The sequence below is a fragment of the Mercenaria mercenaria genome, chromosome 14 (assembly GCF_021730395.1).
Source record: "Mercenaria mercenaria strain notata chromosome 14, MADL_Memer_1, whole genome shotgun sequence".
Lineage (NCBI taxonomy): Eukaryota > Metazoa > Mollusca > Bivalvia > Venerida > Veneridae > Mercenaria > Mercenaria mercenaria.
Window position 1 is genome coordinate 2195401 of NC_069374.1, and position 25959 is coordinate 2221359.

Below are 25959 nucleotides of genomic sequence, written 5' to 3' on the forward strand. Positions count from 1 at the left end.
ACGTTATGTTTTTCTTCTTGACAGTACCTGGTGGGAATTATGCAGTACAGATTACTATTTAGCGTGACTGTTGGAATGTTATTCAATGAAATATTTGAATGATTTGAATGATCTGATTGATCACTAATTCAATAACATCTGATTTTGTTGGGTTCTAACTTCAGTCCAACACAATTATAAGTCATACGGTGACGTAACAGTTTCTGATAGTGGAGAAAGCCCTTGGTGCCCTCAGGACCGAGGTAGTATCACCGACTTTCACAAACCAGCTTTTAAAACTTCTCTCAAAATGATAATCATTCTGTATCAATTGATAAATGTATTACCAAATAGGCTGCGAGTGCCCTACCACAGCTGGCATTTTAGAAAACTCATTCATGTCCCAATTTCAAGAAAAAACATAAGTAATTGCTGAGCTGAGTCTGTAATGTAATGACCGTTCAGGACATAGTTATAAAGTAACATAGTAACAGTCCAGTATTCTAAAATATTGCTCTCCGAAATATTGTTCTCTCTGTTTCATACACATGTATAATTGTATATTGCTTATCCTAAGGTTAACAAAGTACAGTTCTTCTCTGTACCAGGCATACAGGTAGCCAACTGGACGCTGGCATATTTCCTTTATACATTGCAGTTTCATGCAGATTCAGCAGTCCGCAGAATGTCGTATCACCATATTTGTAATAACGCTCGGACATGATAGCTAATTACCAACAATGCTCTTGGGTGTATTTCCTATATAACCCCTGATTAACCATGAAAAGCGCAGAACGGCACGGGGAACCGTATTGAATAGACTCTTTTAGTTATTTGGGCTAAAACACCTTGGGTTAGCTATCATTGTCCGTGCGTCTCACTTTTCCTTAAGAACCTGGGTTTAACTTTAAATAAAAACTGTTGACTTACAAAGTGTTGTTTACTACTCCTTGTCACCGGAGTTTATTACGTGACAAGTCCTTCTTTTGGCCTTTTATTTGTCTCCAATGTTTACTTTTTCGTCTTTATAAGAACCGTATATGACTATTTTATAGATCAAAACACAACGAAGGGGAAGTGGGACAGTTGCCCTGTATGTATATAGGCAAAACGTTTCCTACGAGCAGAATTCCTTTAAACTTTATGTACTGACTGAGAATCAAGTTTAAAACGAAAATATGTATTAAAAATCAAAGGTACCCAGGCTTGATCTTGAATTATCTGCCCTTGAAAATACTAAAAAGTCCAATTTTCAAGGGCAGATAATTCAAGATCAAGGCAAGAGAAGTTTGTATTTTAATTTTTATTTCTGCTTCAGACTTTTATTTGCAGTCAGTATACAAAGTTTAAAGAAATTCGGTCCCTGGGAAAGACTAGGACTTTGCGGTATCATTTTGTTATGTTCGTAGCTAAGGACATTTGCAACAGTCTCTATATTGACATCCAAGGGGCAAATATTTTCTACAGAAGGAATTTCTTCTTAAAACTTTTTTACTGACAGAGAATCAAAACGAGAAAAGAAATATGAAATAAAAAAAAAACAACATAGGAACCCAGCCGTCATCATGAATTATCTGCCCTTGAAAGTCGGAAAATACTGAAAAATCTACTTTCAAGGGCAGATAATTAAAGATCAAGCCTGGGTACCTAAGAATTTTTATATATATTTCCGTTTGAAACTTGATTCTCAGTCAGTACACAAAGTTTAAAGAAATTCTGCCCGTAGGAAAATTTTCGCCCTATATACATATAGGCAACTATCCCATTTCCCCTTGCGCGACAGGACAAATACCATTTACCATAGTATAACTTAGTTATAAATACAAAATTAAATAACAACAAGTTAAGCAAAAGCACGATTTTAAAATAACATACCTTACTAAGAAATTACTTATTATAAGTTTTCCCGTGAAAAGTACTATCAAATGGAAAGTAAATCATTTTAAAGCGGAGCAAATGAAATAACTAAAAAAAGGTACTTGAAACATCTGAACCACCTATGTTTTTTTTCACAGGAGATACTCCTTAGGCGATTTGAATTTTGCATAATCATTCCCTTTTCATCTCAAAACATTGGAGAATTAGAGCCAGAATTGGCCAACATATATGAATTATGACTGAAAAAAAATACTTAAAAAGTATATTCTAGTAGGTGGCCAGACTACGTTTGAACTGAGGATATTTGAAGACTGAAACAGATCGAATAATCAAAACAGACCTTAAACGATTACAGATATACATATAACATAAATTGAATATAGCATTTTTCACAGTTTATGATGGAACAGCATCGATGAACGATTATCATAACCTTGGAATACATTAGTGGCATCGACTAATCGCAAAGGATTCCGCAGGTTTTAAAACACGTAACCAAAACTAATGTTGTCACTACAACCAAATTTGTTTTATCACAAAAAATACTTTGCAAGATTTCCTATTAAAAGCTTCCTCGTTTTAAGCTGTCTAATTCTCTTAACATTCGATTTTCCAGGGTTGGTTAAACTATTATTGTGTTGCAAAGTGTATTTTAGATTCAACTGATATGTTAAATATCATAATTATAGCCCATTCGTTAGAAACGAATGTTCAGCCAATACTTGTAGTATGTGAACAACTGCGACTGAAACTTTCTTTTAAATCTAAAGCATAAAAACAGGCCAATTAATTCCAAAAAAAAATTTGCTAAAACTAATAAAAAACGAGCTGTCTCCATAGGATGACACATGCCCCCGATGGCACTTTGAATGAAGAGTTATGGCCGATGTTAGAGTTAAAGACCTTTGACCTACGGACCTGGGTCTTGCGCGTGACACGTCGTCTTACTGTGGTACACATTCATGCCAAGTTATTTGAAAATCCATCCATGGATGACAAAGATATGGACCGGACACGCCCATAAAAGCACTATTCTTAGTCTAAGTGACTTGACCTTTGACTACGACCGGTCTGCGCGCGACACGTCGTCTAGTGGACACATATGCCATTATTGAAAATCCATCATGATGACAATGTGACGACATGCCCATATGCACTATCCTTACGTCAAGTGTGACCTTGACTTGACTACGACGGCTGCGCGACACGTCGTCTTACTGTGGTACACATTCATGCCAAGTTATTTGAAAATCCGTCCATGGATGACAAAGATATGGACCGGACACGCCCATCAATGCACTATCCTTTAACGTCTAAGTGTGACCTTGACCTTTGAGCTACGGACCTGGGTCTTGCGCGCGACACGTCGTCTTACTGTGGTACACATTCATACCAAGTTATTTGAAAATCCATCCATGGATGACAAAGATATGGACCGGACACGGCCATGAATGCACTATCCTTTAACGTCTAGGTGTGACCTTGACCTTTGAGCTACGGACCTGGGTCTTGCGCGCGACACGTCGTCTTACTGTGGTACACATTCTTGCCAAGTTATTTGAAAATCCATCCATCGATGACAAAGATATGGACCGGACACGAAAATTGCGGACAGACTGACAGACCGACAGACCGACAGACGGTTCAAAAACTATATGCCTCCCTTCGGGGGCATAATAAAGAATAAATCTCTTTTTATCAGCAATCTCGTTGTCCTTGTAAACGGTGCTGTGTAACAACACAAATATAGACATTACAACAGTCTTTTAGTTGCATGCATTGCAGATTCTTTGGAAATAAGAAGAATATGTATTTCCGCATGCATAGATGCACATTGTGTCAGTTATTGGCGGACTCATTACACAACGATCACAAATTCTTCGGAAATAAGAAGATCTTGAAACAGTATTTCCGCAAGCATGGATGCACATTGTGTCAGTGACCGGTGGGTTATCTACACAACGATCACAAATTCTTCGGAAATTAGAAGAAATAGTATTTCCGCAGGCATGAATACACATTGTGTCAGTGACTGGCGGACTTTCTACACAACGATGGCACATTCTTTGAAAATTAGAAGAAACAGTATTTCCGCAAGCATGTATACACATCGTTTCGGTGACCGGCGGATTCACTACACAACGACCACATATTTGTAGATACCGACTGGATAAGGTATTTCCGCAAGCTTGTATACACATCAGATCCGATGTAGGTACACGTGATACACATATGTTACATATTTGTCGGGGGTAGCTATAATAAGTGTTTCCACAGGCATAACGGCACATTTCGTAGTCGACTGGTGGATCGGCAGCGCATGACTGGCACATACGTCTGAACCCGGATGAAAACGTGTTTCCACAAGCGTTTATACAAACTGTGGACGAATACGCTGCTCCTTCTGTTCGGATAAAAACAATCTGCAGGAGGACAAGTGCAAGGGTATTTGCCGCAGTTAGCCTCATCTGAAAAATAAAATGCTTTACAGGCGAAGCTAAACAAACTCATAGATAAAATCATTCTTTGCATTCAGGTAAAATAACTTTTGCGTTCTTCAACAATACTATACGGTCACGAACAAGTAATTAGGCCTTGAACATTGTTTGTTTGCTGTTGTCCAAGAAACACTTTTTTCAATGAATAGGTAACTGGTAGGGACTCTTTTTATACAAGCTGAAGATGACTAAATACTAAATATGAAAACATTGCCAGTTGGACTATCATACAATTGTAAAACCTGTATTATATATAGGTCTAGGCAGTAAGCCAAGAAAACGGCACAATCTGGATGTTTTTGGCAGATGATTTCATAAGACAAGTTGAAACTGGAACCAAATTTTTATTTGGGAAATTAGTTGAACTGCTGCTAAAGGGAAGTGACTGCTTAATACAGGTGGCATATAAGGCATGTTCAACTGTTAATCTAATTTAGATCGAGAAAAAGATCCATTTATGGCATTTGAATTGGATTATGTTTATCAATATATTTAGTTACAATTGACAAGCAATGTCAATTCCAAGACAGTTTTTTTCAAAGTTTGTTAAATCTTTGGTTTATGGGTTTTTATTTGTCCTTGCACATGGACAAATTAGCTCTTAATCGAGCGAGCGAAAAAACACCATTGTTTGGTCAATCCAGATGGAAAGACAACAAAACGGAACAAAACCTCTCTAATGAAAGCATGGTCTTTTTTACTAACAAAAGTTTTAGCAAAAATGTTTTAAGTTGAAAACAGGACATACGTTTGCCAATATGTAAGCCCGGTTTACGAAACTTGTGATGGCGCTTCGTCTTATTATGCCAAGAATGTGTGAAAAATCTAAAAACAGTTGGTGAGTGATTTCTGAGAAAAAAAAAGTATGAGGGGTGTACACTAGATACCAAGAAAAGTGCTCTCATTTCTTCACATATCTAGGTGGTAATTTCTAAACTAAAAAAATTCTTTGGACAAATAATAAATTATGTACATAATAATCCCATTGACAACATCATGTGAAATTATCGGCCCAACAGCGTCTCTTTTTTCTTTTTGCACTAGTAAAAAACAACAACATTTATTTTGCAATTTATTTATATCCCAAACTTTGTTTTTCTACTAGCATAAATATCTATGTGAAATGTAAGCGTTACGCCGATAAAGTCATGTGCTTCATTAATGTGTTAAGCAGTCATATTGTTTTTAAAACGAGTCTTGAATGGAGATCATAGATCATAAGAGTGTGGCTCTCACACTGATATATTTGGCTCGACTGGATGGTAACTGTTTAAGCGGTAGTTCCCGCCAAGAGCCAGATATTTCCATCCACACCTTTTCTTACATACCGTATTCTTCGAATATTTGAAGAAATGAAATTAAACGAATGCTTTTCATTTAAGCACTATTTGATTATATTAATTATGAATTTGCACATTCATCCATCAACTACAACATCTCCAGCAGCGACAAACACGGAAATATCCTGCTCAGGATGCAAGTATTGGAGAGTGTGTTTGTATGTGCGCTGGAGGGGGGGGGGGGGGGGGGGGGTGAAAGTGACCGGGAGAGTATTCTGACGAATTGCCTATCAGATTTCGGAAGACATGGCGAGCAGTGGCATTTTGAAAATTAAAGAACGATCAATGAATAACGGTTATGTTCTGAAATTTGTTATTTTAGAATTCCTACTTACGATGTTCTTATTCGTAATTTTCAATTTTCATCACAATAAGACCTAGAATAAAATTTTAACGGCACTTTCCATGGTATTTATGAACACCCCTCGTTAACAATTTGCAGTTATTTTTTAGAGTTTTAGACTTGTTGAAGATGCATCCTGTATGTTACATGGTCTAGATGATATTTCGATAGAACATGTTACATGCTCACGTACTGAAAATGTAAGTGTTTCTAACAGTGAAATTTTTTTGCAAGTGTAACGTTTGATGAAAGGAAATAAAAACTACGTAAGACAGTTTGAATATTTAATATGGTTGTAAAAGGACATTCATAAGTACAAACATACATTAACTATTTACACTACATTCAAAGCTTGCAAATTTTACTTACTAGATAATTTATTTTGCTATGTTTGTAGTAACTGCTACCCTGTTTAGAGAATTACTATTCATCCTGATTTAAAAAAAAATAATAATAATGCCCTCTTTTTCAACACCTGTAATACTTCTATAGCTGTAACATTTAGACATATTTAAAGCTGTAACTGTTTCATTTTTAATCCCCCGTCATGAGTGGTGGGGGTTATAGGAATGGTCTCCGTCCGTCCTTACGTCTGTCCGTAACATTTTGTGTTCGCTCTGTATCTCCTAAACCCCTTGAAGGATTTTCATGAAACTTGAATCAAATGATCAACTCATCAAGACGATGTGCAGAACCAATAAGTCAGCCATGTCGGCTCAAGGTCAAGGTCACAACTCAAGGTCAAAGGTTTGAGCCTTCCATTTCGTGTCCGCTCTGTATCTCCTAAACCCCTTGAAGGATAACCATGAAACTTAAATCAAATGATCACCTCATCAAGACAATGTGCAGAACCCATGCGTCAGCCATGTTGGCTTAAGGTCCAGGTCACAACTCAGGGTCAAATGTTTGAGCCACTATCCATAACAGCGGCTGGGGATATAGTTGTCTTTCAGACTGCCTTGTTACAACTGTTTCTCATTTGCATAATTCGGACTGTTTTACAGTCGTTCAACAGCTGTAAACTGAAGTATATAGCTGTGAAACTAATGTTGTTATATAAAATCTTCAGTTGTAAATTTGAAATATTCATGACTGAAATTTTGAACAAGAATATAGGTCTTTTACAGCTGTAAAATTTCGTACAGGAATAATTAAATTAAGTTTTCCTGCGGAAACGTTTCATGCTCCTGACCCCACAGGAGCTCGGTGTCATGATCGTATTTTTACTGCGCGGTTTTGCCTGTATACCGTGGCCGAAGGACTAAATTCAAAAGAGTATGGTCTTATTTTGCCCAAATCGTAACTTCATAAATTACCGTCAAGGTGACGGTAGACTGAAAAAAGTATACCCGACTTTGTGAGTAATTTTTAAAAGTTGAGACTATGGAAACTTTGGATTATATTCGTGAAGGCCGTAAGCTCCGCCAATACATAAAGGCCGGATAAGGCCGAAAAATCTGCGTTCCCGACCTCGAGCTCCAGTGCATGGCCCTCCTGAACAACGGACGTATTCCTTTCTAAGAACTAGATTGTTTCGAAAACCTGATTAAAATGTATACTTTTTTTTTAATTAACCAAAAAACAACGTCTTTCCAACGTTGTTGAAAAGACGTCTGTCTAACGTTGTTAAAAAGACGTCTTTTCAACATTGCAAAAAAGACGCCAACGCACCATTCATTATCAACCAAAAAACAACGTCTTCACAATGTTGGAGAAAGACGTCATAACAACGTTGGAACAACGTGGTGTGTTTGCTGGGTTATAACAAGCAAGTAAAGTATTATTCAAAATAATATGAAACAAATGATGTTAATGGCTAAGAAAATGTAAAAATTATTTTTTTTTACTGATGTCTTTTTACATGTTTTATATAATATTGGAATAGGATCCCTGTTATAATACGAAACATCATGTGTTATAAGAAACAGATATTCAGACACCCTCCCTATACATGTTTGTACATGCGAATTCACTTATCTCAGAGATTGTGCAATTTTATTTAAAAGATTATTACCAGTTTTCTATATTCTTATGCTTGGAGTCAGTTGAAACAATTTTAACGCAACCACCAAGACACAATAGTATAGTTGGGTGCCAAAAATAAGTACAGTCGTCGGATTTCTTCGTTGTTAATTTATATCACAATGCTAATCAGTAATTTAAATGTTCGCAAGAACATTCTGGTATGTGAATGTCTGACGGAATTAGAATTATGCGCTCTAAATAGTTTAACCACATCATCAAACAATGTATATGTGTAAATCCCAAAATAAAATGTACACATATAAACCCTTTCGGGGTTCAATATTGTGAGAATATTTTCTATGCTGACAAGCAATACAACTGCATTACCTTTTCTAATCTTATCATCTGTTGTTTTGTGTTTGTTGGGTTTAACATCGCATCGACACAGTTATAGGTCATATGGCGACTTTCCAGATTTGATAGTACCTCAGGTGCCCTTCAGTGCATTATTTCATCACGAGCGGGCACCTGGGTAGAACCACCGACCTTCCGTAAGCCAGCTGGGTGGCTTACTCACATAAGGAATTCAACGCTCCGAGTGAGGCTCGAACCAACATCGGCGAGTTGCAAGTGATTTAAAGTAAGCGACCTTAACCACTCGGCCACGAATGCCCCTAATTTTCTTTATTCTGCACTACTGTCCAATTAAAATCACACTGAGCAGCCTGTGGTTACTATAAACCAGATTAGTTATAGACTTTTGTTCATATTGAACAGAAAAGAATAATCAGGGAAAGTTTAGTCGGAGTCACTAGACTATATATGTGCACATGTATTTTCTATATTCAGTTCTTTGACTCTAGCCAACTGCCTCGTGTAAAAATGTAAATTGTAGATAAAAATCGGTTGTCTACAAGCTGCAGTAAATACAATCGGCTACTTTGTTCAAACCACTGTACCATAATCATCTTAATTTACTTTCATCATTCATTAACCTTTTCCTAAATTAAGTAAGTTAGTTAATAAATTTTACATGTATTTAACTACAGAGTATGGATGCATTTTATAATAATCGGTTTTCTACAGGCTGCATTATATGAATTGCAGGTTACTTGTTTCAGAGCCAACATCACTTGATCGCTGTCCAAGTTAAATTTTCTTACATATTTTGACAACAAACGTTCAAAATATCATAGACAATTTATTACCATTTATGTTACTAAGTCAGAATACATTAATCATTTGAACCACAAACAGTATTTAATTCTGTTACATCCTTTTAAACTTAACAAGTGGCAGGGTGTCCGTAGCCGAGTGATTAATGTCACTGTGTTGTCCTTTACGGACGTAGGTTCAAAACCTAACTTTAGGTGTAGAATTATTCATTTGAGGAAACGCTCCAGTTGGCTTACTGAATATAGGTGTTTCTAACCCAAGTGCCCGCTATTACCTGCAGCATGGCTGGAGGGGCACCTCTGGTCTTCCTACACCAACCAAAGATAGAAAAGTCGACATACAAGTTGTTGTGGCCCTAAACTCAACAAAATAGATATAGAAGTTTACCCATGAAAAATATCCGACTGGCCCAAATATTAGGACGTTATTGACAGCGCGATAACCTTTGATTAATGCTTTCTAGAAGGATGGCAACTATAAACTATAAGATAATGAAAAAAGCCATCTCATAAGCCTACTGAGTTACGCTAGTTGTGCACAAGACAACATTGTAATCTGTAATCGGCATTCCAATGATGGGCAGTCATTTTAAATAGGACATATGATAGGACAGGGAACGAAATTAACAATTAATAAGCATAAATACAATCAGAAATTCAAATAAGCGTCACGAGGTATTCTCATGTGACCATTAATTAATGTAGCTTGCTTCTTGAATATGATAGTAAAATCATTATAATTTGAAATGCAAAGAAAATGCACGGAAATAATGTAGCACTGGTAAAACTATATTTATCTTACATACAAAATAAGTAAAAAGGTACAACATGTCTTACCTCCGACAGAACAAGCTTCTCTGAATTCCTACAGTTATTCTTCAAGTTGTAAACACTTTTGTTTTCAACTGCTCACAAACATCTGTTTATACTGTATCAACCCGGATACAAAACAACAGTTTCGCAGAATTCACACACAAACATACACTTCAGGAATAACACATAAACAGAGGAAAACGAAAGTAAAACACAACGGAATTTTTTTAATCTATTCACGAGGAATACGTTTATTTAAACGTTTGATGTACAACTAACTTTGAGTGACGTCATCCAAGTTAAAAACGTACCAGTTATCAATGTTTACAAACAATAACATTCTGGCTGTCATTTAAGTACACAGGCTGAATAAATCCTTTTATGTATACAAACTATAACTCGTTTTTTGTATAAAGTCTGTGTAAAGTAAAATAATTCGCATGGCAAATTCTAAATCTACACAGCGTTTGTTTTTAAATGTGTAAAAGAATTAACTTCCTTATTTTGCAAAACGTAAAAAATAGTCATACTCTTAACAATAACAATCTGACATTACTGGAATTTTAAAAACGGTATTCGAATTTTGCAATATCCATAAGGCTAAAACACATTGTATCTTATACATTTGTATGAATAGATGTAAAAAGGACTGCATGACTCACTTAGAATAACCAAGCAACAGCACTGCCCTGTATAGGTTATACTGTCCACATTAATAGATTGGTTTTATACTGTAGATAATTCTAAATGACAAAACTTCGAATGTGAGGTATATTGGTATACATTTGAATAGAAAATTAAATGACAAGACCAGTTTAACAATGCAGGTTTTGTTGAGAGACAGAAAGAAAAAGGCCACTGTAAATGGTTATCATATCATACCATATCATATCATACCATATATACCACACCACACCGCACCACACCACGCCAAACAACACCACACAGCATCACACCACACCACACAACACCACATCACATCACACCACACCACACCACACCACATCACATCACATCACACCACACTACATCACACCACACCACACCACACCACACCACATCACACCACACTACATCACACCACACCACACCACACCACATCAGATCAGATCACATCACATCACATCACATCACACCACACCACACCACACCACACCACACTTCACTCACCACACCACATGACACCACACCACACCACACCACACTACATCACACCAAACCACACTACATCACACCACACTACATCACACCACACCACATCACTCCACACCACATCACTCCACACCACACCACACCACACTACATCACACACCACCACCACCAACTCCACCCATCACACACAACACCACACTACATCACACCACACACATCACACCACCACACACATCATCCACCACACACATCGCACCACACACACACAACACACTCACACACATCACACCACACCACCACACCACACACCACCCACACCACGCACCACATTCATCGCACCACACAACATCACAACACACCACTTCACACGACATCACACCACACCAACGCACCACACAACACCCACACACACCCACCCACCCACCGCACCGCACCGCACCCGCACGCACGCCGCCCCATCGCATCGCATCGCACCACACCACACCACATCATATCACATCATATCACCTCGCATCATATCACACCACATCACATCAGATCACATCACATCATATCACATCACATCGCATCACATCACATCGCATCATATCACATCACATAATATCACATCACATCACATCACATCATATCATATCATATCATATCATATCATGTCATATCATATCACATCACATCACATTACATCACATCCATCATATCACATCATATCACATCACATCACATCACATCATATCATATCAGGGTAGGGTATAATATGAATAGTGTTTTGTTTGTTGTTGTTTTTTCAGTCTGGTCTGGTGTCACTGCGAGACACTTGTAAACATAATGTAGATGGGAGATAAACAAAACTACTTAATGATATCTGTAAGCCGAGCTGCCATTTTTTCCATATTTACCCTGTATATTTACCATGCAGAAGGTAATTTAAAACAAATGTTGTATTTCGACCTTCAAGTAATTCATATTGGGTCTAAAAGTCATTTGGTGATTCTTTCCGTATATAGTACATAAAAACTGTATTTTAGTTTAATTTAAAAATACAAATTTATTTTAGCAAGCTTCAAGCTTATTAGAATCACTCTCGAGTCCGCTTCCTGGAAAAAAACAGTCCTAGTGTCATATGAGAAGCCTACTGGGGCTCGAGCATTTTCATGATTTTGAACAAATCTTTAATTTGAACTCAACAAATTAAGTTTACCTGAATGATCAAATATTTCATTCCATATTGTGATAACACTGACTTTTAGTGTATTTTTCACATGTTTTCATTATCATTTTTGTGTTCCATTTGTGTCTTTTGTATTACTTTTAAATATGTTAAAACTATACATGTTCCGCGCCATGAGAAAACCAACATAGTGGCTTTGCGACTAACATGGATACGCACAGTCTGGTCAGGATCCATGCTGTTCGCTTTCAAAGCCTATTGCAATTAGAGAAACTGTTAGCGAACAGCATGGATCCTGAGCAGACTGTGCGGATGCGCAGGCTGGTCTGGATCCATGCTGGTCGCAAAGCCACTATGTTGGTTTTCTCATGGCGCGGCTCATATACAGTGTATAAACACCTATTACTACTCCATCTTGATGTATTTGTTTCATAGAGGAATTATACGCATAACTTAACAGGAGTGTTTGTGTACCTAATCAGTCTCATCAAGGGTGAATGCGAGTATGAAAAAAATAGTTCAGTAAGTTTAAAAAACATCAATTACAATAATACATCTTTTCAGTTATAAATTCTAATTTTATTAATTTGTGTACGGTTGTGCAGGCTTATTACGATCTACACTGGTCGCAAAGGCAGAATCAACCGTGTCCAGCAAGATAAGGGCTAAGAACATAAGAAATCATAATAAAACAAATTTTATGCTTTTCGTTTATAATTACACTAGACTGATTAAACCTCTATGACGCATTATCATTTTATGGAGGAAAGATTTTTCTTGTGTAGCTATATCCTGTAAAATGGTTATAATCATCTAGATTATATTTTTGATATATACTGTAAGACACTGAAGGCTGATGATCGTGTTGTAGAAACAGTTCAAATTCAATCAACATGCGCTCAGAGATTTTCCTAACAGGATTTGTTTAATCAATCAATTACGATTGTATACTCTAGAATTCTCGAAAACAAAATCAACATTCATCAGTAAATAAGGTGCTGCCGGAAGTGTTATTGTTTAGTTTCAGTGTTGGAAGCAGTTCATCCCCATGTTGTAATATGTTTACCTTGGGAGAAAATAAAGATATCTGTTTGTCTGTCTGACAGAAAAGCTTTGTGGGACATTATTTCTGTAGAAACTGCCCAACAGCTTCAGGTAACAAAAAATTCCGGTAGCATCAAATTGTTCTGTGATTAACCGAAATAGCAAGAAAGATAAAAACTCAGATGAGCAGTTAGGTACTATGAACACTTAGGTACTAAGATATGTACACAATTTTACCTATTTTTAAAATTTTTACCATTAAAGGAAATAAACAGTTTTACCCACATGGCAGCAATGGATAACCCACCCACACCTGGTTTGCTGTTACTGTGAACAGAATATGTACAGATCAACAAAACATAAAGACGGTGTCACTTTTATTTAGATGAGGAAAAGATGCAGGCTATAAATTTGACAGCTCATAGTTCTTAGTTTAAATATATTTATTTCATGATCACAATTACCCGCCCGCTTAGCTCAATAGGGAGAGAGCCGATCTACGGATCTACGGATCGCGGGGTCGTGAGTTTGATCCTCGGGCGGGCCGTATGTTTCCCTGACGATTTGATAAAAGACATTGTGTCTTAAATCATTCGTCCTCCACCTCTAATTCATGTAGGGAAGTTGGCAGTTACTTACGGAGAACAGGTTTGTACTGGTACAGAATCCAGGCGCACTGGTAAGGTTAACTGCCTGAAATACTGTTGAAAAACGGCGTTAAACCCAACTCCTTGCAGATGGATTACAAACAATGATGGCAGGCACTGAATATAGATTGCCATGATATTTCGTGAGGAAAAAATAAGGATTACTATTAACAATTTTAAACCATTAATATTGACTCAGAGTTCGTGTTTTCAGCGTGCGTGCGTGTGTGTGTGCGTCTTCGTCGCTGAGTGTTTAAGGCCGGCGGTTATACCCATGTAAAATCCAAGGACACGTACCTGGTAAATTCCTCCGCACAACATAAATCTGAGAGTTGTCTTTGCGTATGTTAGGGTTTCACCTGGCGAGGGTAACTTTTATTTACACTGTCCTGTGACTTTGGAACATGGTGGGGTTAAGAGTGAGGTTAGGTGCACCAAAAACCGGTTGTGGTTTTGCCACTGACCGTTCCAAAGCGGTGCACTAACTTTGTTCCTTTATTTGTTTGTTTTGTCCTTGTGTGTTTGCTATGTGTGTGCGTGCGTGCGTGTACATGCTTGCGTGTGGTTTGCGCGCGTGTGGTGTGCGTGTGCACGTTTGGGGAGGCTGCGTTTTCAGCACAGGCTTTCCCTGTTGGATAACCTTCCTTGTTTTTTTTTTTGTTTGTTTTTTGTTTTTGTTTCTTTTTTGTTGTTTTTTTTTTGCGATATGTCCTATAATTATGACGGCGTGACATTCATATTCCATCCTCAAACATTTAACAAAACATACAAAAAAATCTTTGATCGCGACCATTTTGTATACATTTAAAATCTAAACAAAGGAAAACAATCTCTATAGTAACAATACCTGTAACTTTTTTGTTTGTTCAAATTAAACAGGAAGATGTTTTCGGAGATGTTTTCTTTGATTGTTATTCATTAGTCAAAACCTCCTCCAACTGGAAAAAAGAGGATTTAAGGAAGAAGAAACCGTTCTGTACAAGCTTTAAAACCTGGACTGACTAGGAGGTTTACTGAAGGTAAGTGTAATGAAGATTATTTTGACTTACAATAATGGTAATTAAATAGCAATAATAACAAGGGCTATCAAATAAAAGAATTATGGTAATAAACGTTATACTAGTATGCTCTTATGACTTTCCTTTAGATTTGATGATTAGCAGTCTTTTAGTACCGTGTGACGACCGCACAATGTCTTTCCGTACTAAGGGGTTATGGGTTCTTTTATTCATTGGTATTTTATTTTGCTGCATATCTAATTGTTTAAAATATATATTGTTCCAAATGTCCTGCAAAATCAGTTAAGTTCTCTTTGGTATAATAAAAATTATTGCAAACAGGCTACTTATTTAATTAAGTATGTGGCATCCTTACACATCTACAGTAACGTCTACTATTTTATTAACGGTTTTCATTAGATTCTTGATAATAAATTGAATTATAATCGCTGTCATTATCATGTTTTAATGTGAGTTTTAATAATATGCATGCTTCCAAAAACCGATAAATAATTGTTTCATTGCTCATGTAAGCATTGCTTTATTTTTCCGAAATCGTATTTATTCTGATAGTGCGTGACTGAAACACTTGCTGTTTTTAAATTTTCAGTTATGCAAAATCGGGCTTTAAGCAAGCTTTAAAGTTTATTATTTTAGTACACATACTAAAGTAAGTACATTGCGTATTACAAGACAGGCGGCGTATTACACCGACAGGCGGCGTATTACATGACAGGCGGCGTATTGTATCAATATAACGCGTCATGTGGTTGAAAATGTTACAAGATGATGGTGACACTTTATCGACTGAGAATTATGTTGGTAACAATCAAATTACATTTTTCAAGATTGGGAACTTTGACTTTCATGTCATTATTAATTGTAATTAATGGATAAAGTTTGCGATTTTGTAAATCATCGGGGCTACATTAAATAAAATACAAAATCTTCAAATTACGGAAATGTTTGTTGCTAGTTTTCCATCAAACAATGTCTGATATTCCTTTTACTGTCCTAAAAATTTCACAGACTGATTATCTTCTGTAGTTTTGAAACTACTTTATAGTTTATTCTCATCCATATTACAACCATTTATAATGTACAATTTACGTAACATTATTAATGCTGCACATGGCCACTCATAAAATGAGTTACGTGAGATTGATTATCACAGTACTCAATCAGTACTTAAAACATTATACATTTATCTACAAAGTAAAGACATTAACCAATCACCAAAAGCACACCATCACCCATACGGAGCTACAGCCCACGAAATGCCACAGCCACGGACCTGCATGCACAGAGCAACAGAACCCCATATCGGCGTCGGACATCTACTACAATATTTATCAATAGGCTATTATACGTAAATACCTTACTTTGATGGTACAACCGTTTCCACAAGAGCAACTTTACGCGCGTAAGAAGACGCACTACTCACGCGCGGTATTTCTGTTATTACTGAGAAAAGGGGAATCGGGTAGTGAAACCATTATCCGTGAAAATAGTTGTACTATAGTCCGTTTTATTTGACCTGGCGGGGCGGAGTTATCTCTGACATATGCAAATAATGGTAAACTCCATAAAAATGCTACATTGGTTACATGTACTACATACCCTGCACAAAAATGTAGTGGACCGTCGCGAAACCACGCCCCGCCAGGTCAAATAAAATGCACTATACCTTATTTACCACGAATTAAACCCTCAATTACCAATAATGATATAGTCGACTTTTCCGATAACGTTTTCGTTATCGTTTTATATTTATATACTGGTATATAGTAAAATTTAGAATTGTATTATCATGATGAATTATTTACAACGAATATGTAAACTATTAACACGCAAACAAACGTCTACCAAAACAAAAAAATCAAGTAACAAATGGTATCAAAATCGTGAATAAATGGTGAACAAATCGGGATTTGCCGATTTATTAACACCATTTGTTTACGATTCATTTAATGAATCGGAAGCAAATCGGGTTTAGCAGAGAAAGTCCCTCCCCAATTCATTGCAGCTAACTGATTTGTTTACCATTCATTAGAAACAGATATTTTGTGCAGTATAATTTATTACCGATTCATTATAAAGTAAAATTGTGACTTTTTGGGCGGGAAACATGAGAATATTGTCAGCCATCTTTAATGCATTTTGGCGGGATAACTGAAATACACATAGATACCACATGCATCCTCTAAAATACTGGAATTTTAACTGTCATGGAGTAAGTGCAAATGTTTGATTGTCAAATATAGTTGTAAAATGACATATTTAAGTGCATACATTAATTCTTTACACTATATTTGAAGCTGTTAAGTTTTTAGGAAATAATTACAAGGTTGTCATATGTTTTCATGACAACTTTAAAGACATTTTATAAATTAGATCTGATGCATATGTTCTAATATGTATCATATTTTTGAATTTAGCAATTGCTATACTGTAAATAGAATCTATATATTTCATGATGTTCTTTCCTTACTAGAACATTTAGTTTGCCATTTTTATAGTTAATGCTACCCTTTCTAGAGAATTACAGTTCGTCCTCAAACTTTTTGTACCCATGCTTTCGTCCCTTAAAAATAATGCTGAGTTATTAGTACGATTCATTAACGATTCATTAGCACGATTTATTACCGATTTATTAGTCCCACCCCTTTCCAAATTCCTTTCATTTCAACTTCAGCATACCCGATTTGTTACCGATTCATTATTTAGCAAAACAATTTAAAGTCCTGATTTGTTACCGATTTATTAAACGATTTGTTTACGATTTATTACACCGATTCATTCCAATCTTTTTTTTTGTTTGGGTACGTTCTAGCATCAAGTAGCAGGAATTTGGAACAATGTCGCGTAATATCGTTATTCGTGAAAAGGAATACAACTTTCTCAATATCTGACATAGTTGAAAAATTATTATCAAGCAGTTGTGCCCTTTGTAACAAATCATACCTTATTTCATTATACAGCGGGCAGTTAAATAAAACACGAAACTTATCACCAACAATATTCTGACTTGAACACAACATACATGTTCTGTATACAATTGACAGACCCTCTGTACCCCTGTCAGCCGTTTTATATAGTTCTTTAGTCGATCGTATAGTGGATTTTGTTTAGTACATAAAAAACATGAGGTACAAAGTTCTTTAAATATGATTTATTCATTCCAAATCCCGAAATTATCCTAAATTAATTAATACATAAAATCTCTCTCTCTAGATGCACATTTAAAATAAATGATTCTATCTTTCTTAAATTAATTTATCCATAGTTCCAAAATAGTCCTTTAAAATAAAATAAGTTTAATAATAATAATAATTATAATTTAGAATCTTAAATGCCAAAACTGAGAGACACCCATCATCTTACAGCTCTGCTCGAAAGCTAAGGCGCTCTGCAGAAAAGTGCTGCCTAGCTAACGTGCTCTCCCATCCTACCTCCTAAACCCGCATATCAGTCTGTCAAGTCAATGAGACAAGAGTTATATAGCAAAACCGTAAAGGATGATGTGTCAACTGCTGACCATTTCTCATGCCACCTTAGTGGAATTAGTATATAATATATTCTAACAAGGTATATTTAAGGAAATCAATCCAGTAACATCTTATAATAAGGATAGATATCTGCACGCCGAATAGATACCACGGTAGCACTTCTCGTGCTTTATCTAAACTTGCTGACACTTAAATTAGTCTTGCCTTTACTATAGTCTGGCTACTTTAAAGAAAATCCAATCGTTGAAGCCTTTTTCGTAGTATTTTCTAGGTATACTATGAAGACACTGGAATATTGCAGAACAGAGTTGTTTGCGCTGCACAAAGTTTGGACCAGAAAGTTATTTTTGAACCTTGGGAACAAAAAGAAGTCACACGGGGCAAGGTCAGGCGAATAAGGAGGGTGATGGAGGAAGCACAACAACCTTTTCCTGCTTCAGAAAGTCTTGTACAATAGACGCCTTGTGTGATGGCGCATTTTCATGTAGCAATCTGACATTGGCCAAACCAGTTGCGGGTCTTCACGTTTTGAAATATTTCTTCAGTTTTCGAATTTACGGATTTGCCTTTAGGTACAGCAACCTGAATGGCAGGACCCTAAGTTGCGAAGAATATGGCATACATTACCTTCTTGACACTCATGGTCTTTTGCCAAAAGTAAACCTATGTCTCGTCACATGTGACGACATTTGCGAAAGATCGTGCATTGTAATTTGGAAACTGTTTAAGCAACAAGTTTGCGCATTGCACGCGTGCCTTTTTCTGATCATCTGTTAATAGATGGGGAATTCATCTAGCACAGATCTTTCTCATTTTCAAATTACGTTTCAGAATTGTATGAGCTGCTTTTATGAGATGCCAACCATACTAGCTATTTATAATATAAATGAACGTTTCACCAGGAATACGAATGAAAATATATACAAACAACTGATCAATACTTTTATCATTGACCAAACTTTATTTATTTTGGATGAACAGCTTAAATGCACGACAAATCAGTATTGAAATCGCAATGTATTGGTTTTAATTTTAAAGAGTCAACCCGCTTTTGGTATGCCGTTCAGAACTCTCCAAATTAATTTATTCATTGTTAGGCTTTGAAAATAATATCTGTTTTTTAGACGGATAAGAGTTCGCAAGTAAGACACCGAACGGTATCCACTTGATTGCGTTGAATAGCGACCCACTCGAAACGGCGTAGCATTAGGTTTTCGGGCGATTGTTCAGAAACAACCCTGAATAATTCTATGAAAATACACACGCTTTGTTTAAAGAGGTAGCCCTTTACATAAAAGTTACTTGTTCCTGAAAAACACTAAATTTGAGGCGATATTGTCAAAAACTGTCAAAAATCTTCTTCCCCGCCGGACTGTACAAAAGTGTTTGAATAAACGGCACAAATCTCAGCTAAATAGACACATGTGCTAAAATATAGACACATTTGCGCTCCAGGTGCACCCATCGGTTTCATTTGATTCGTTATTTAACGGGTCGAAATTCCTTTAAATCATACTTACAATACCGGAATTTTGTAGTATCGGCCATATTTCTCCATCTGATCGGCGTAAAATTCACCGCTCAAACAACGTTGGATCCACTTGATCTGGTAAAGCTATGGCCAGTGTGTAAATGGCATTCGAGGAATTACAGTTTTGCAAAAGTTTTCAAATCCTACTTCAGTTTTTAACATTCTATAATTTCTAAGTTTATTTCCGCCTACTCATTTTCACTGTTACATGTGATTTCGTAGACGACCTGACAAAAAGGTGAGATCAATCATAAAAAATTTGACCACACTCAATATCATTTAGATGTGTTTTCACTCTATACATGAAGTTTCTACAATTTCCTTTAGCATTATCATACCCATACCAAAAGAGTCACTATTCCAGCCTCTAATATTCCAAAATCCGCCATATAGGTAATAATGTTTTCTTCTGGTTCCGTCACCCGCTGTTCTATAGTTGTAACTTTGCCGAGTTGCTGCAGTGTATGATTTCCTTTTGTGAATCCCCTATCACTGTCTCTACGAGGTACACCAAAGGGAATGTCACGGTCATACCCGAACCTCGTATCATATCTATCATTAGCACTGTAGGACTGATTACCACCATCCCTGTTGTCATGTCTACCATTGTCATAAGATGAATATAATTATCGCGATAATAATGGTCTCTTTCTCCTGTTCGAGAATTCTTTAGACCCGCTAATATTGTCGAACGAGTTACCTTCCGTATGATCATTCCAGCGCTTATCCTGATGAGTAGGACGCTCATCCCGCCGCCCATTGTTTGTTGAATATCTTCCTATACGCTGTAGTCTGACTCTGGAAACAATTACGCGATTTATAAGCATTTACAAATTAGCTGACAGCAATCGTTCCTGTCTGGATTGTATGTTATAGAACGTTTTTATGTACAACACCCTGTAAATAATTGCACCAATTATTGAACTATGAGTTCCTTGTTTTGTAGATCATATACTTCTGGAAGACATTGAGGTGCATTAATTGACAAGAAACAGTTGCGCTGTAGTGAGAAACATGCAAGGACCAATTTGGATTTCAATCGTTTTCGTACTCTTCCGCACTAAACTCGTTAATGGAGGTAACGTTTATTTTCTACCTGTTGTTCTGACAGATTTAATGTTAAATAATTGTAATACACATTCACTATGCGATGCATGCATTTATAAACTCATTTACAATATAGAAAATATTCATAGGTTTGTATTACTTGGCCTTAGGGCGACTCAAAAATCATGAAGTTCTTGTACAGAGGTCTATGCTGAGGCAGTTGAAAGCAATTTTAAGCTATATGTGATAATTAGTGTCCAGAATTTATATTACTGTTAACAACTATGTTCTCTATCACAGCTATGTGCGACACTCGACCATACCACTACAACACGCAAATCTGCTGTAATGGTGTCATCAGTAGTAGAGCAATGGGTGGGTCTTGTTGTGGCACTCGACCATACCACTACAATACGCAAATCTGCTGCAACGGTGTCATCAGTAGTAGAGCAATGGGTGGGTCTTGTTGTGGCACTCGACCATACCACTACAATACGCAAATCTGCTGCAACGGTGTCATCAGTAGTAGAGCAATGGGTGGGTCTTGTTGTGGCACTCGACCATACCACTACAATACGCAAATCTGCTGCAACGGTGTCATCAGTAGTAAAGCAATGGGTGGGTCCTGTTGTGGCACTCGACCATACCACTACAATACGCAAATCTGCTGCAACGGTGTCATCAGTAGTAAAGCAATGGGTGGGTCTTGTTGTGGCACTCGACCATACCACTACAACACGCAAATCTGCTGTAACGGTGTCATCAGTAGTAGAGGATGGGGAATGTCTTGTTGACGCACTTCAACCCAAGCAAGAGCGAGTACTATAAAGGGCGTGTCTGCTATATAATAAGCTGAAACATCATATCTAGACTACCAAGAAAGCTGATTTGATAACTATTTTTTTATTGTATAATTTTGTAATTACTAGTACAAACGAATGCGTTTGAACGATAAGAACAATCATAAATAAATTTTACTGTTTTGTAAACTGTTACTGTAACGTCGCCATTACATAACTGTTATACTGTTGAAAAAAACGCGTTAAAACAAAACAAAAAACAAAGTTACTGTAACAATATATTTAAAAGTACGTACTATAAAAGAAGAGCTAATGAGCCGTTGATTGCTTTTTTGTATATCTAAAGAAGAAGTTATTGTATTTGATATTTGATTGCCGAGTCAAAGTTGAAAAAAGGGTTTAGTTTTCGATTTATTTAAGTAATTTTCCACGGTTTTATTGCACATTTTTGAAAAAAAAAATCCATGCTGTCTCTAAATTTGTTTTTCAGATTATTAAAAAAAAGACGACTGAAGTTGCAAAGTTGACATAATTATCTAATTTTAGTCACAAATATACAATGGATCTTCGTATTTATCTAATGTTCTATTTCCCTTAATTTTTAAAAAGTTATCCATCCAAGTGAGTCTTAAAGTAAAGAATTTCAAACTAGAAACGTTGAAAAAACTGAAGTCTCACAATGCCGTTTCACTTAAATTGAAATAGAACATCAATCTATAGAATAAAATAGGGTTCAGTGTTGTTATATTTTCTGATCTGGGGTTTATGGAGTCCATTCAATATATGTGCAATACAGTTCTTCTTAAGCCTGTGCTACGGGGCGTGAGAGGTAATGAAATGTGAAAAGGTAAGGTGGTGTTGCACATTTCATTACCTCTCGTGAACAGACTCGATCAAACCGAGTCCGCTATTATTCTTCTTGGTTGCATACTTTGCTCCAAAAGGATCTTTTTACAGTAGCTCGATCTGGGATGCTGTATTCGGCTCGAGTGGATTTTTGCCAGATTGACTCTCACGAGACGCACAAGCGCCGTGTATGATCCGACATTGAAAATCCACGAGAGTCGAAAACCATATTCCCAATCCCGTTTGCAAATCCTATGTGAGCCCCATATAGAAAACAATAAGGGGCCCATATGGGTCCCATATAATTTGCTAGCTGCGAGTTGCTTTTTATTGCTTGGCGATACTTCGTTCACTTGTTTCTACATAAAATTCGAAAGACCACAATTTCTACGGATTCTTCCGTATTAGTTCAAACAATTAATTTTGAATAAACACTTTCGAAACTTTGACGGAAGCAAGTGTTTCCATTTGCCTCATTACAATTATTAGCTTTACTTCGTTATAAGAGTTAAGCTTCATCTGTCATCAAATATCGTTTCTAAAGACAGTTTTGGAGAATGCGTGTACCACGCTGTAGTTAGTTACAGCTTTAAAATAAATTTCAGCTCTTCAAGAGACAAAACACATGTGTAGTATGATATCTGAATTTTGTTTGCATCATCATTTCATAACACCTTTGCTAAAATATTTATTTCTAATGTCTGCAATATATCATATCAGTTCATAACTAGATATTAACTAAAGTACATTATTTAGCTACATCTGACAAATAAAACATCATTTTGTCAATGGCGTGATTGTACGAGGGCAACTTATTAGAGATCATTTGGTTAGTTTTCGGCCAAATTTATGTCCCGATACTTTTAGAAGTACCTGGGGAACCTCGAAGGGGCTGTGGCATCGTCGGAGTGTCTGCGGCTCTTTTCCAAAATTTTGGCATAACGTTCAAATTCGGAATTATCTGGACACATTTTATGTTTTGGAAGATCAAATGTCATTTAAAAATATAATTTATGACGGTACCGACGATAGGTTTTGGTCGAGGTTACATTAGTGGTGTCTGCCTTAGGAATAGAATAGTGATCTAACTTGTAAATTTGTTAGTCCGGATTTGTACTTTCTAGTAGAATGGTGATAGTTGCTGGTGATCGTTGTTCTGTTTGTTGACGGTCCTCTATAGATGGTGATGATGTGACTGATTTTTTAGTAGTTGGTTATTCCTTTGGGGTATGTTTGTTGGTAAGTCTTCTGGAGTAATGTTTACTTCTGGTAGTGGTGACGGTGTTTTATGTCTAATTACCATGGAGAGATGTTGGTTAGAAAAGATCCAGTAAGGTCGTTTAGGGTGGGTCTGGTTGGTGTGTGGTAATTCGAAGGGGTGTGGAGACTGTATCATGGTTCGGTATATGTGGTGTATCATGTGACTTCTCCTGTGTAAGTGCTTGTTCTGATAGAAGATAGAAATGCTTCCAGAGTGTCAGGAACGGATGTATTATAAACGATAGAAGTAGCATCAGGCTGTAAAGAAATACCTTGAAGAGTTGTCTGTTGAGTGTAAGAAATATTGTTGACTAGTAGATGAACTGTGGATTTCACAGTATTGGTAAATGCAGTGTCTCGCACTCTTCGAAGAATGGTATAAAGAGTTGTTCTACTGTACGAACATCAATATTCTTGGTATGGTGGTGTTTTGCAACCAAGTGCCTCCTTTGCACATCTGTTATCTTCTTTGGTAGAACATACTGTCTTCCAGTACACAAAGAGCCCATCACTTGTGAACAGGGGGTCATTTTTATGCTTAGTTAGTTGTAATTCTGTGTTGTAGTAAAGGTCACAGGGCTGGCAATGGAAAGCAATATTGGTCATGGTATTAAAAACTAAGAACAGAACCAGTGGAAGGTCTCTTTGACATGCTGAAAAAGATAACAATGAAAACAACATGTTTAACAACGAGCCTTTTTTGTAAATAAAATAATTTTATTCAAGACTGTTGATTTTTTGCTATCTTTTTACTTGTACTGTTTGTATTACCATTTACAATTGCTGCCATGTATCTTTTTCTGTATTTAAGGTTGAAATCTTGTTAAGAAGAATCAGCTTTACAATTGTACATCTGATTACTAAGTCGCTGGTTGTAATTTTATCACCAGTAGGATGCACATGTATGTACAGTAAAAAGTGCCTTTGGCACATTTACGCAAATCGGTATATGCCACATGGAATGGCTACACGGAATTACACATCTAAGTTTTGGGCTAAGTCATTTCTTTTTGGTAAACACCATGGTCCATACTAGGTCATTTTGTTAGCGATCAACTATAAATGGGTATCATATTCATGTTTCTGTTGTTTTTCTGCTGTTAGCATTGCTTGACGTGCTTGCTCATGGCATTTTCTAAGCTCCTGTTGGGTGATCATTTGACCCAAGTTTCATAAAAATCCTTCAAGGGGTTTAGGAGATAAAGAGTGGACACAAAATACAGAGCTCAAACCTTGACCTTGAGTTGTGACCTTGACTTTGCACCAACATGGCTGACTCGTGAGTTCTGCACATTGTCTTGATGAGGTGATCATTTTGGGTAAGTTTCATGAAAATCCTTCAAGGGTTTAGGAGATACAGAGCAGACACAAAATATTAAGAACGGAGGGAAGGACGGAGACCATTCCATAATAACCCACCACCACCAGTGGTGGGGGATTAAAAACTGCTTTGGAGGTAAAACTGTAATGAACTGACTGAAACAATAAAGCACTTTTAAATTTTGAAGGAAACAATTGGCATCACCTTTCTGGTTCTAACTATCCACTTCCATTATTTCAAAATAACCACTGTTCATTTTAGCTATCATTAAAATAAATATCCTGAATGAAACTAAATATTTCGCTGTCACATCCAAAAGGTAGGGTTGAGAAAACACTAGGCAGCGTTCGACACTAACGGTGTCCCGGGATCCCGAGGACACCAAAAATCCGCAAGGGATCCTAAAGTTCACAATTTCGGTGTTCCGTCGGGACTCTTGATTTTCAGATAAAATATGATTCTAAAAAAATGAAATTCCCCAGTCTTGTTCGCTCAAACATCGGTCTTATGCTAAGCCAGGGCGTTCAGTTGACCCGAGGTCCCGGGTTTTGACCCGCAAAAATCGAGAAAAACTCGTATTTTACCCGCATAAATTACGGCACGTGCGTCGGCTTGACTCGCGGAAATTTACTTAGATGCGTTCCG

The 25959-nt window shown here is 36.8% G+C and overlaps 2 protein-coding genes across 4 annotated transcripts; one reads left to right on the top strand and one right to left on the bottom strand.

Annotated features, from left to right (window-relative positions):
• Window positions 1-3292: 3292 nt before the first annotated feature.
• Window positions 3293-10589, bottom strand: LOC123528314 (uncharacterized). Of its 3 annotated transcripts, none has more exons than XR_006681959.2 (2): window positions 10016-10589; window positions 3293-4325 (listed from the first exon to the last, which is right to left on the bottom strand). XR_006681959.2 is itself a non-coding variant. In XM_045308049.2 (2 exons), the coding sequence occupies exons 1-2, from the start codon at window positions 9460-9462 to the stop codon at window positions 3624-3626; spliced, it is 711 nt and encodes a 236-aa protein (XP_045163984.2). In that variant the 5' UTR covers window positions 9463-9477; the 3' UTR covers window positions 3293-3623. The 3 variants fall into 3 exon arrangements, 2 of the variants coding, with proteins under 2 accessions (XP_045163984.2, XP_045163983.2); XM_045308049.2 differs by lacking the exon at window positions 10016-10589 and adding an exon at window positions 9454-9477; XM_045308048.2 differs by lacking the exon at window positions 10016-10589 and adding an exon at window positions 8391-9417.
• Window positions 10590-10812: 223 nt separating this feature from the next.
• Window positions 10813-11889, top strand: LOC123528067 (histidine-rich glycoprotein-like). Its single transcript, XM_045307810.2, has one exon. It carries the CDS (start codon window positions 10813-10815, stop codon window positions 11887-11889), a length of 1077 nt encoding a protein of 358 aa, XP_045163745.2.
• The last annotated feature ends 14070 nt before the right edge of the window (window positions 11890-25959 follow it).

Coding starts and splice junctions, on each gene's coding strand:
- LOC123528314 (XM_045308048.2), bottom strand. CDS start 8,462: ATGACCTATAACTGTGTCGATGCGATGTTAAACCCAACAAACACAAAA. Junction 4,326..8,390: donor AGATGATAAGATTAGAAAAG/GTAATGCAGTTG, acceptor TTTATTTTTCAG/ATGAGGCTAACTGCGGCAAA.
- LOC123528067 (XM_045307810.2), top strand. CDS start 10,813: ATGCAGGTTTTGTTGAGAGACAGAAAGAAAAAGGCCACTGTAAATGGT.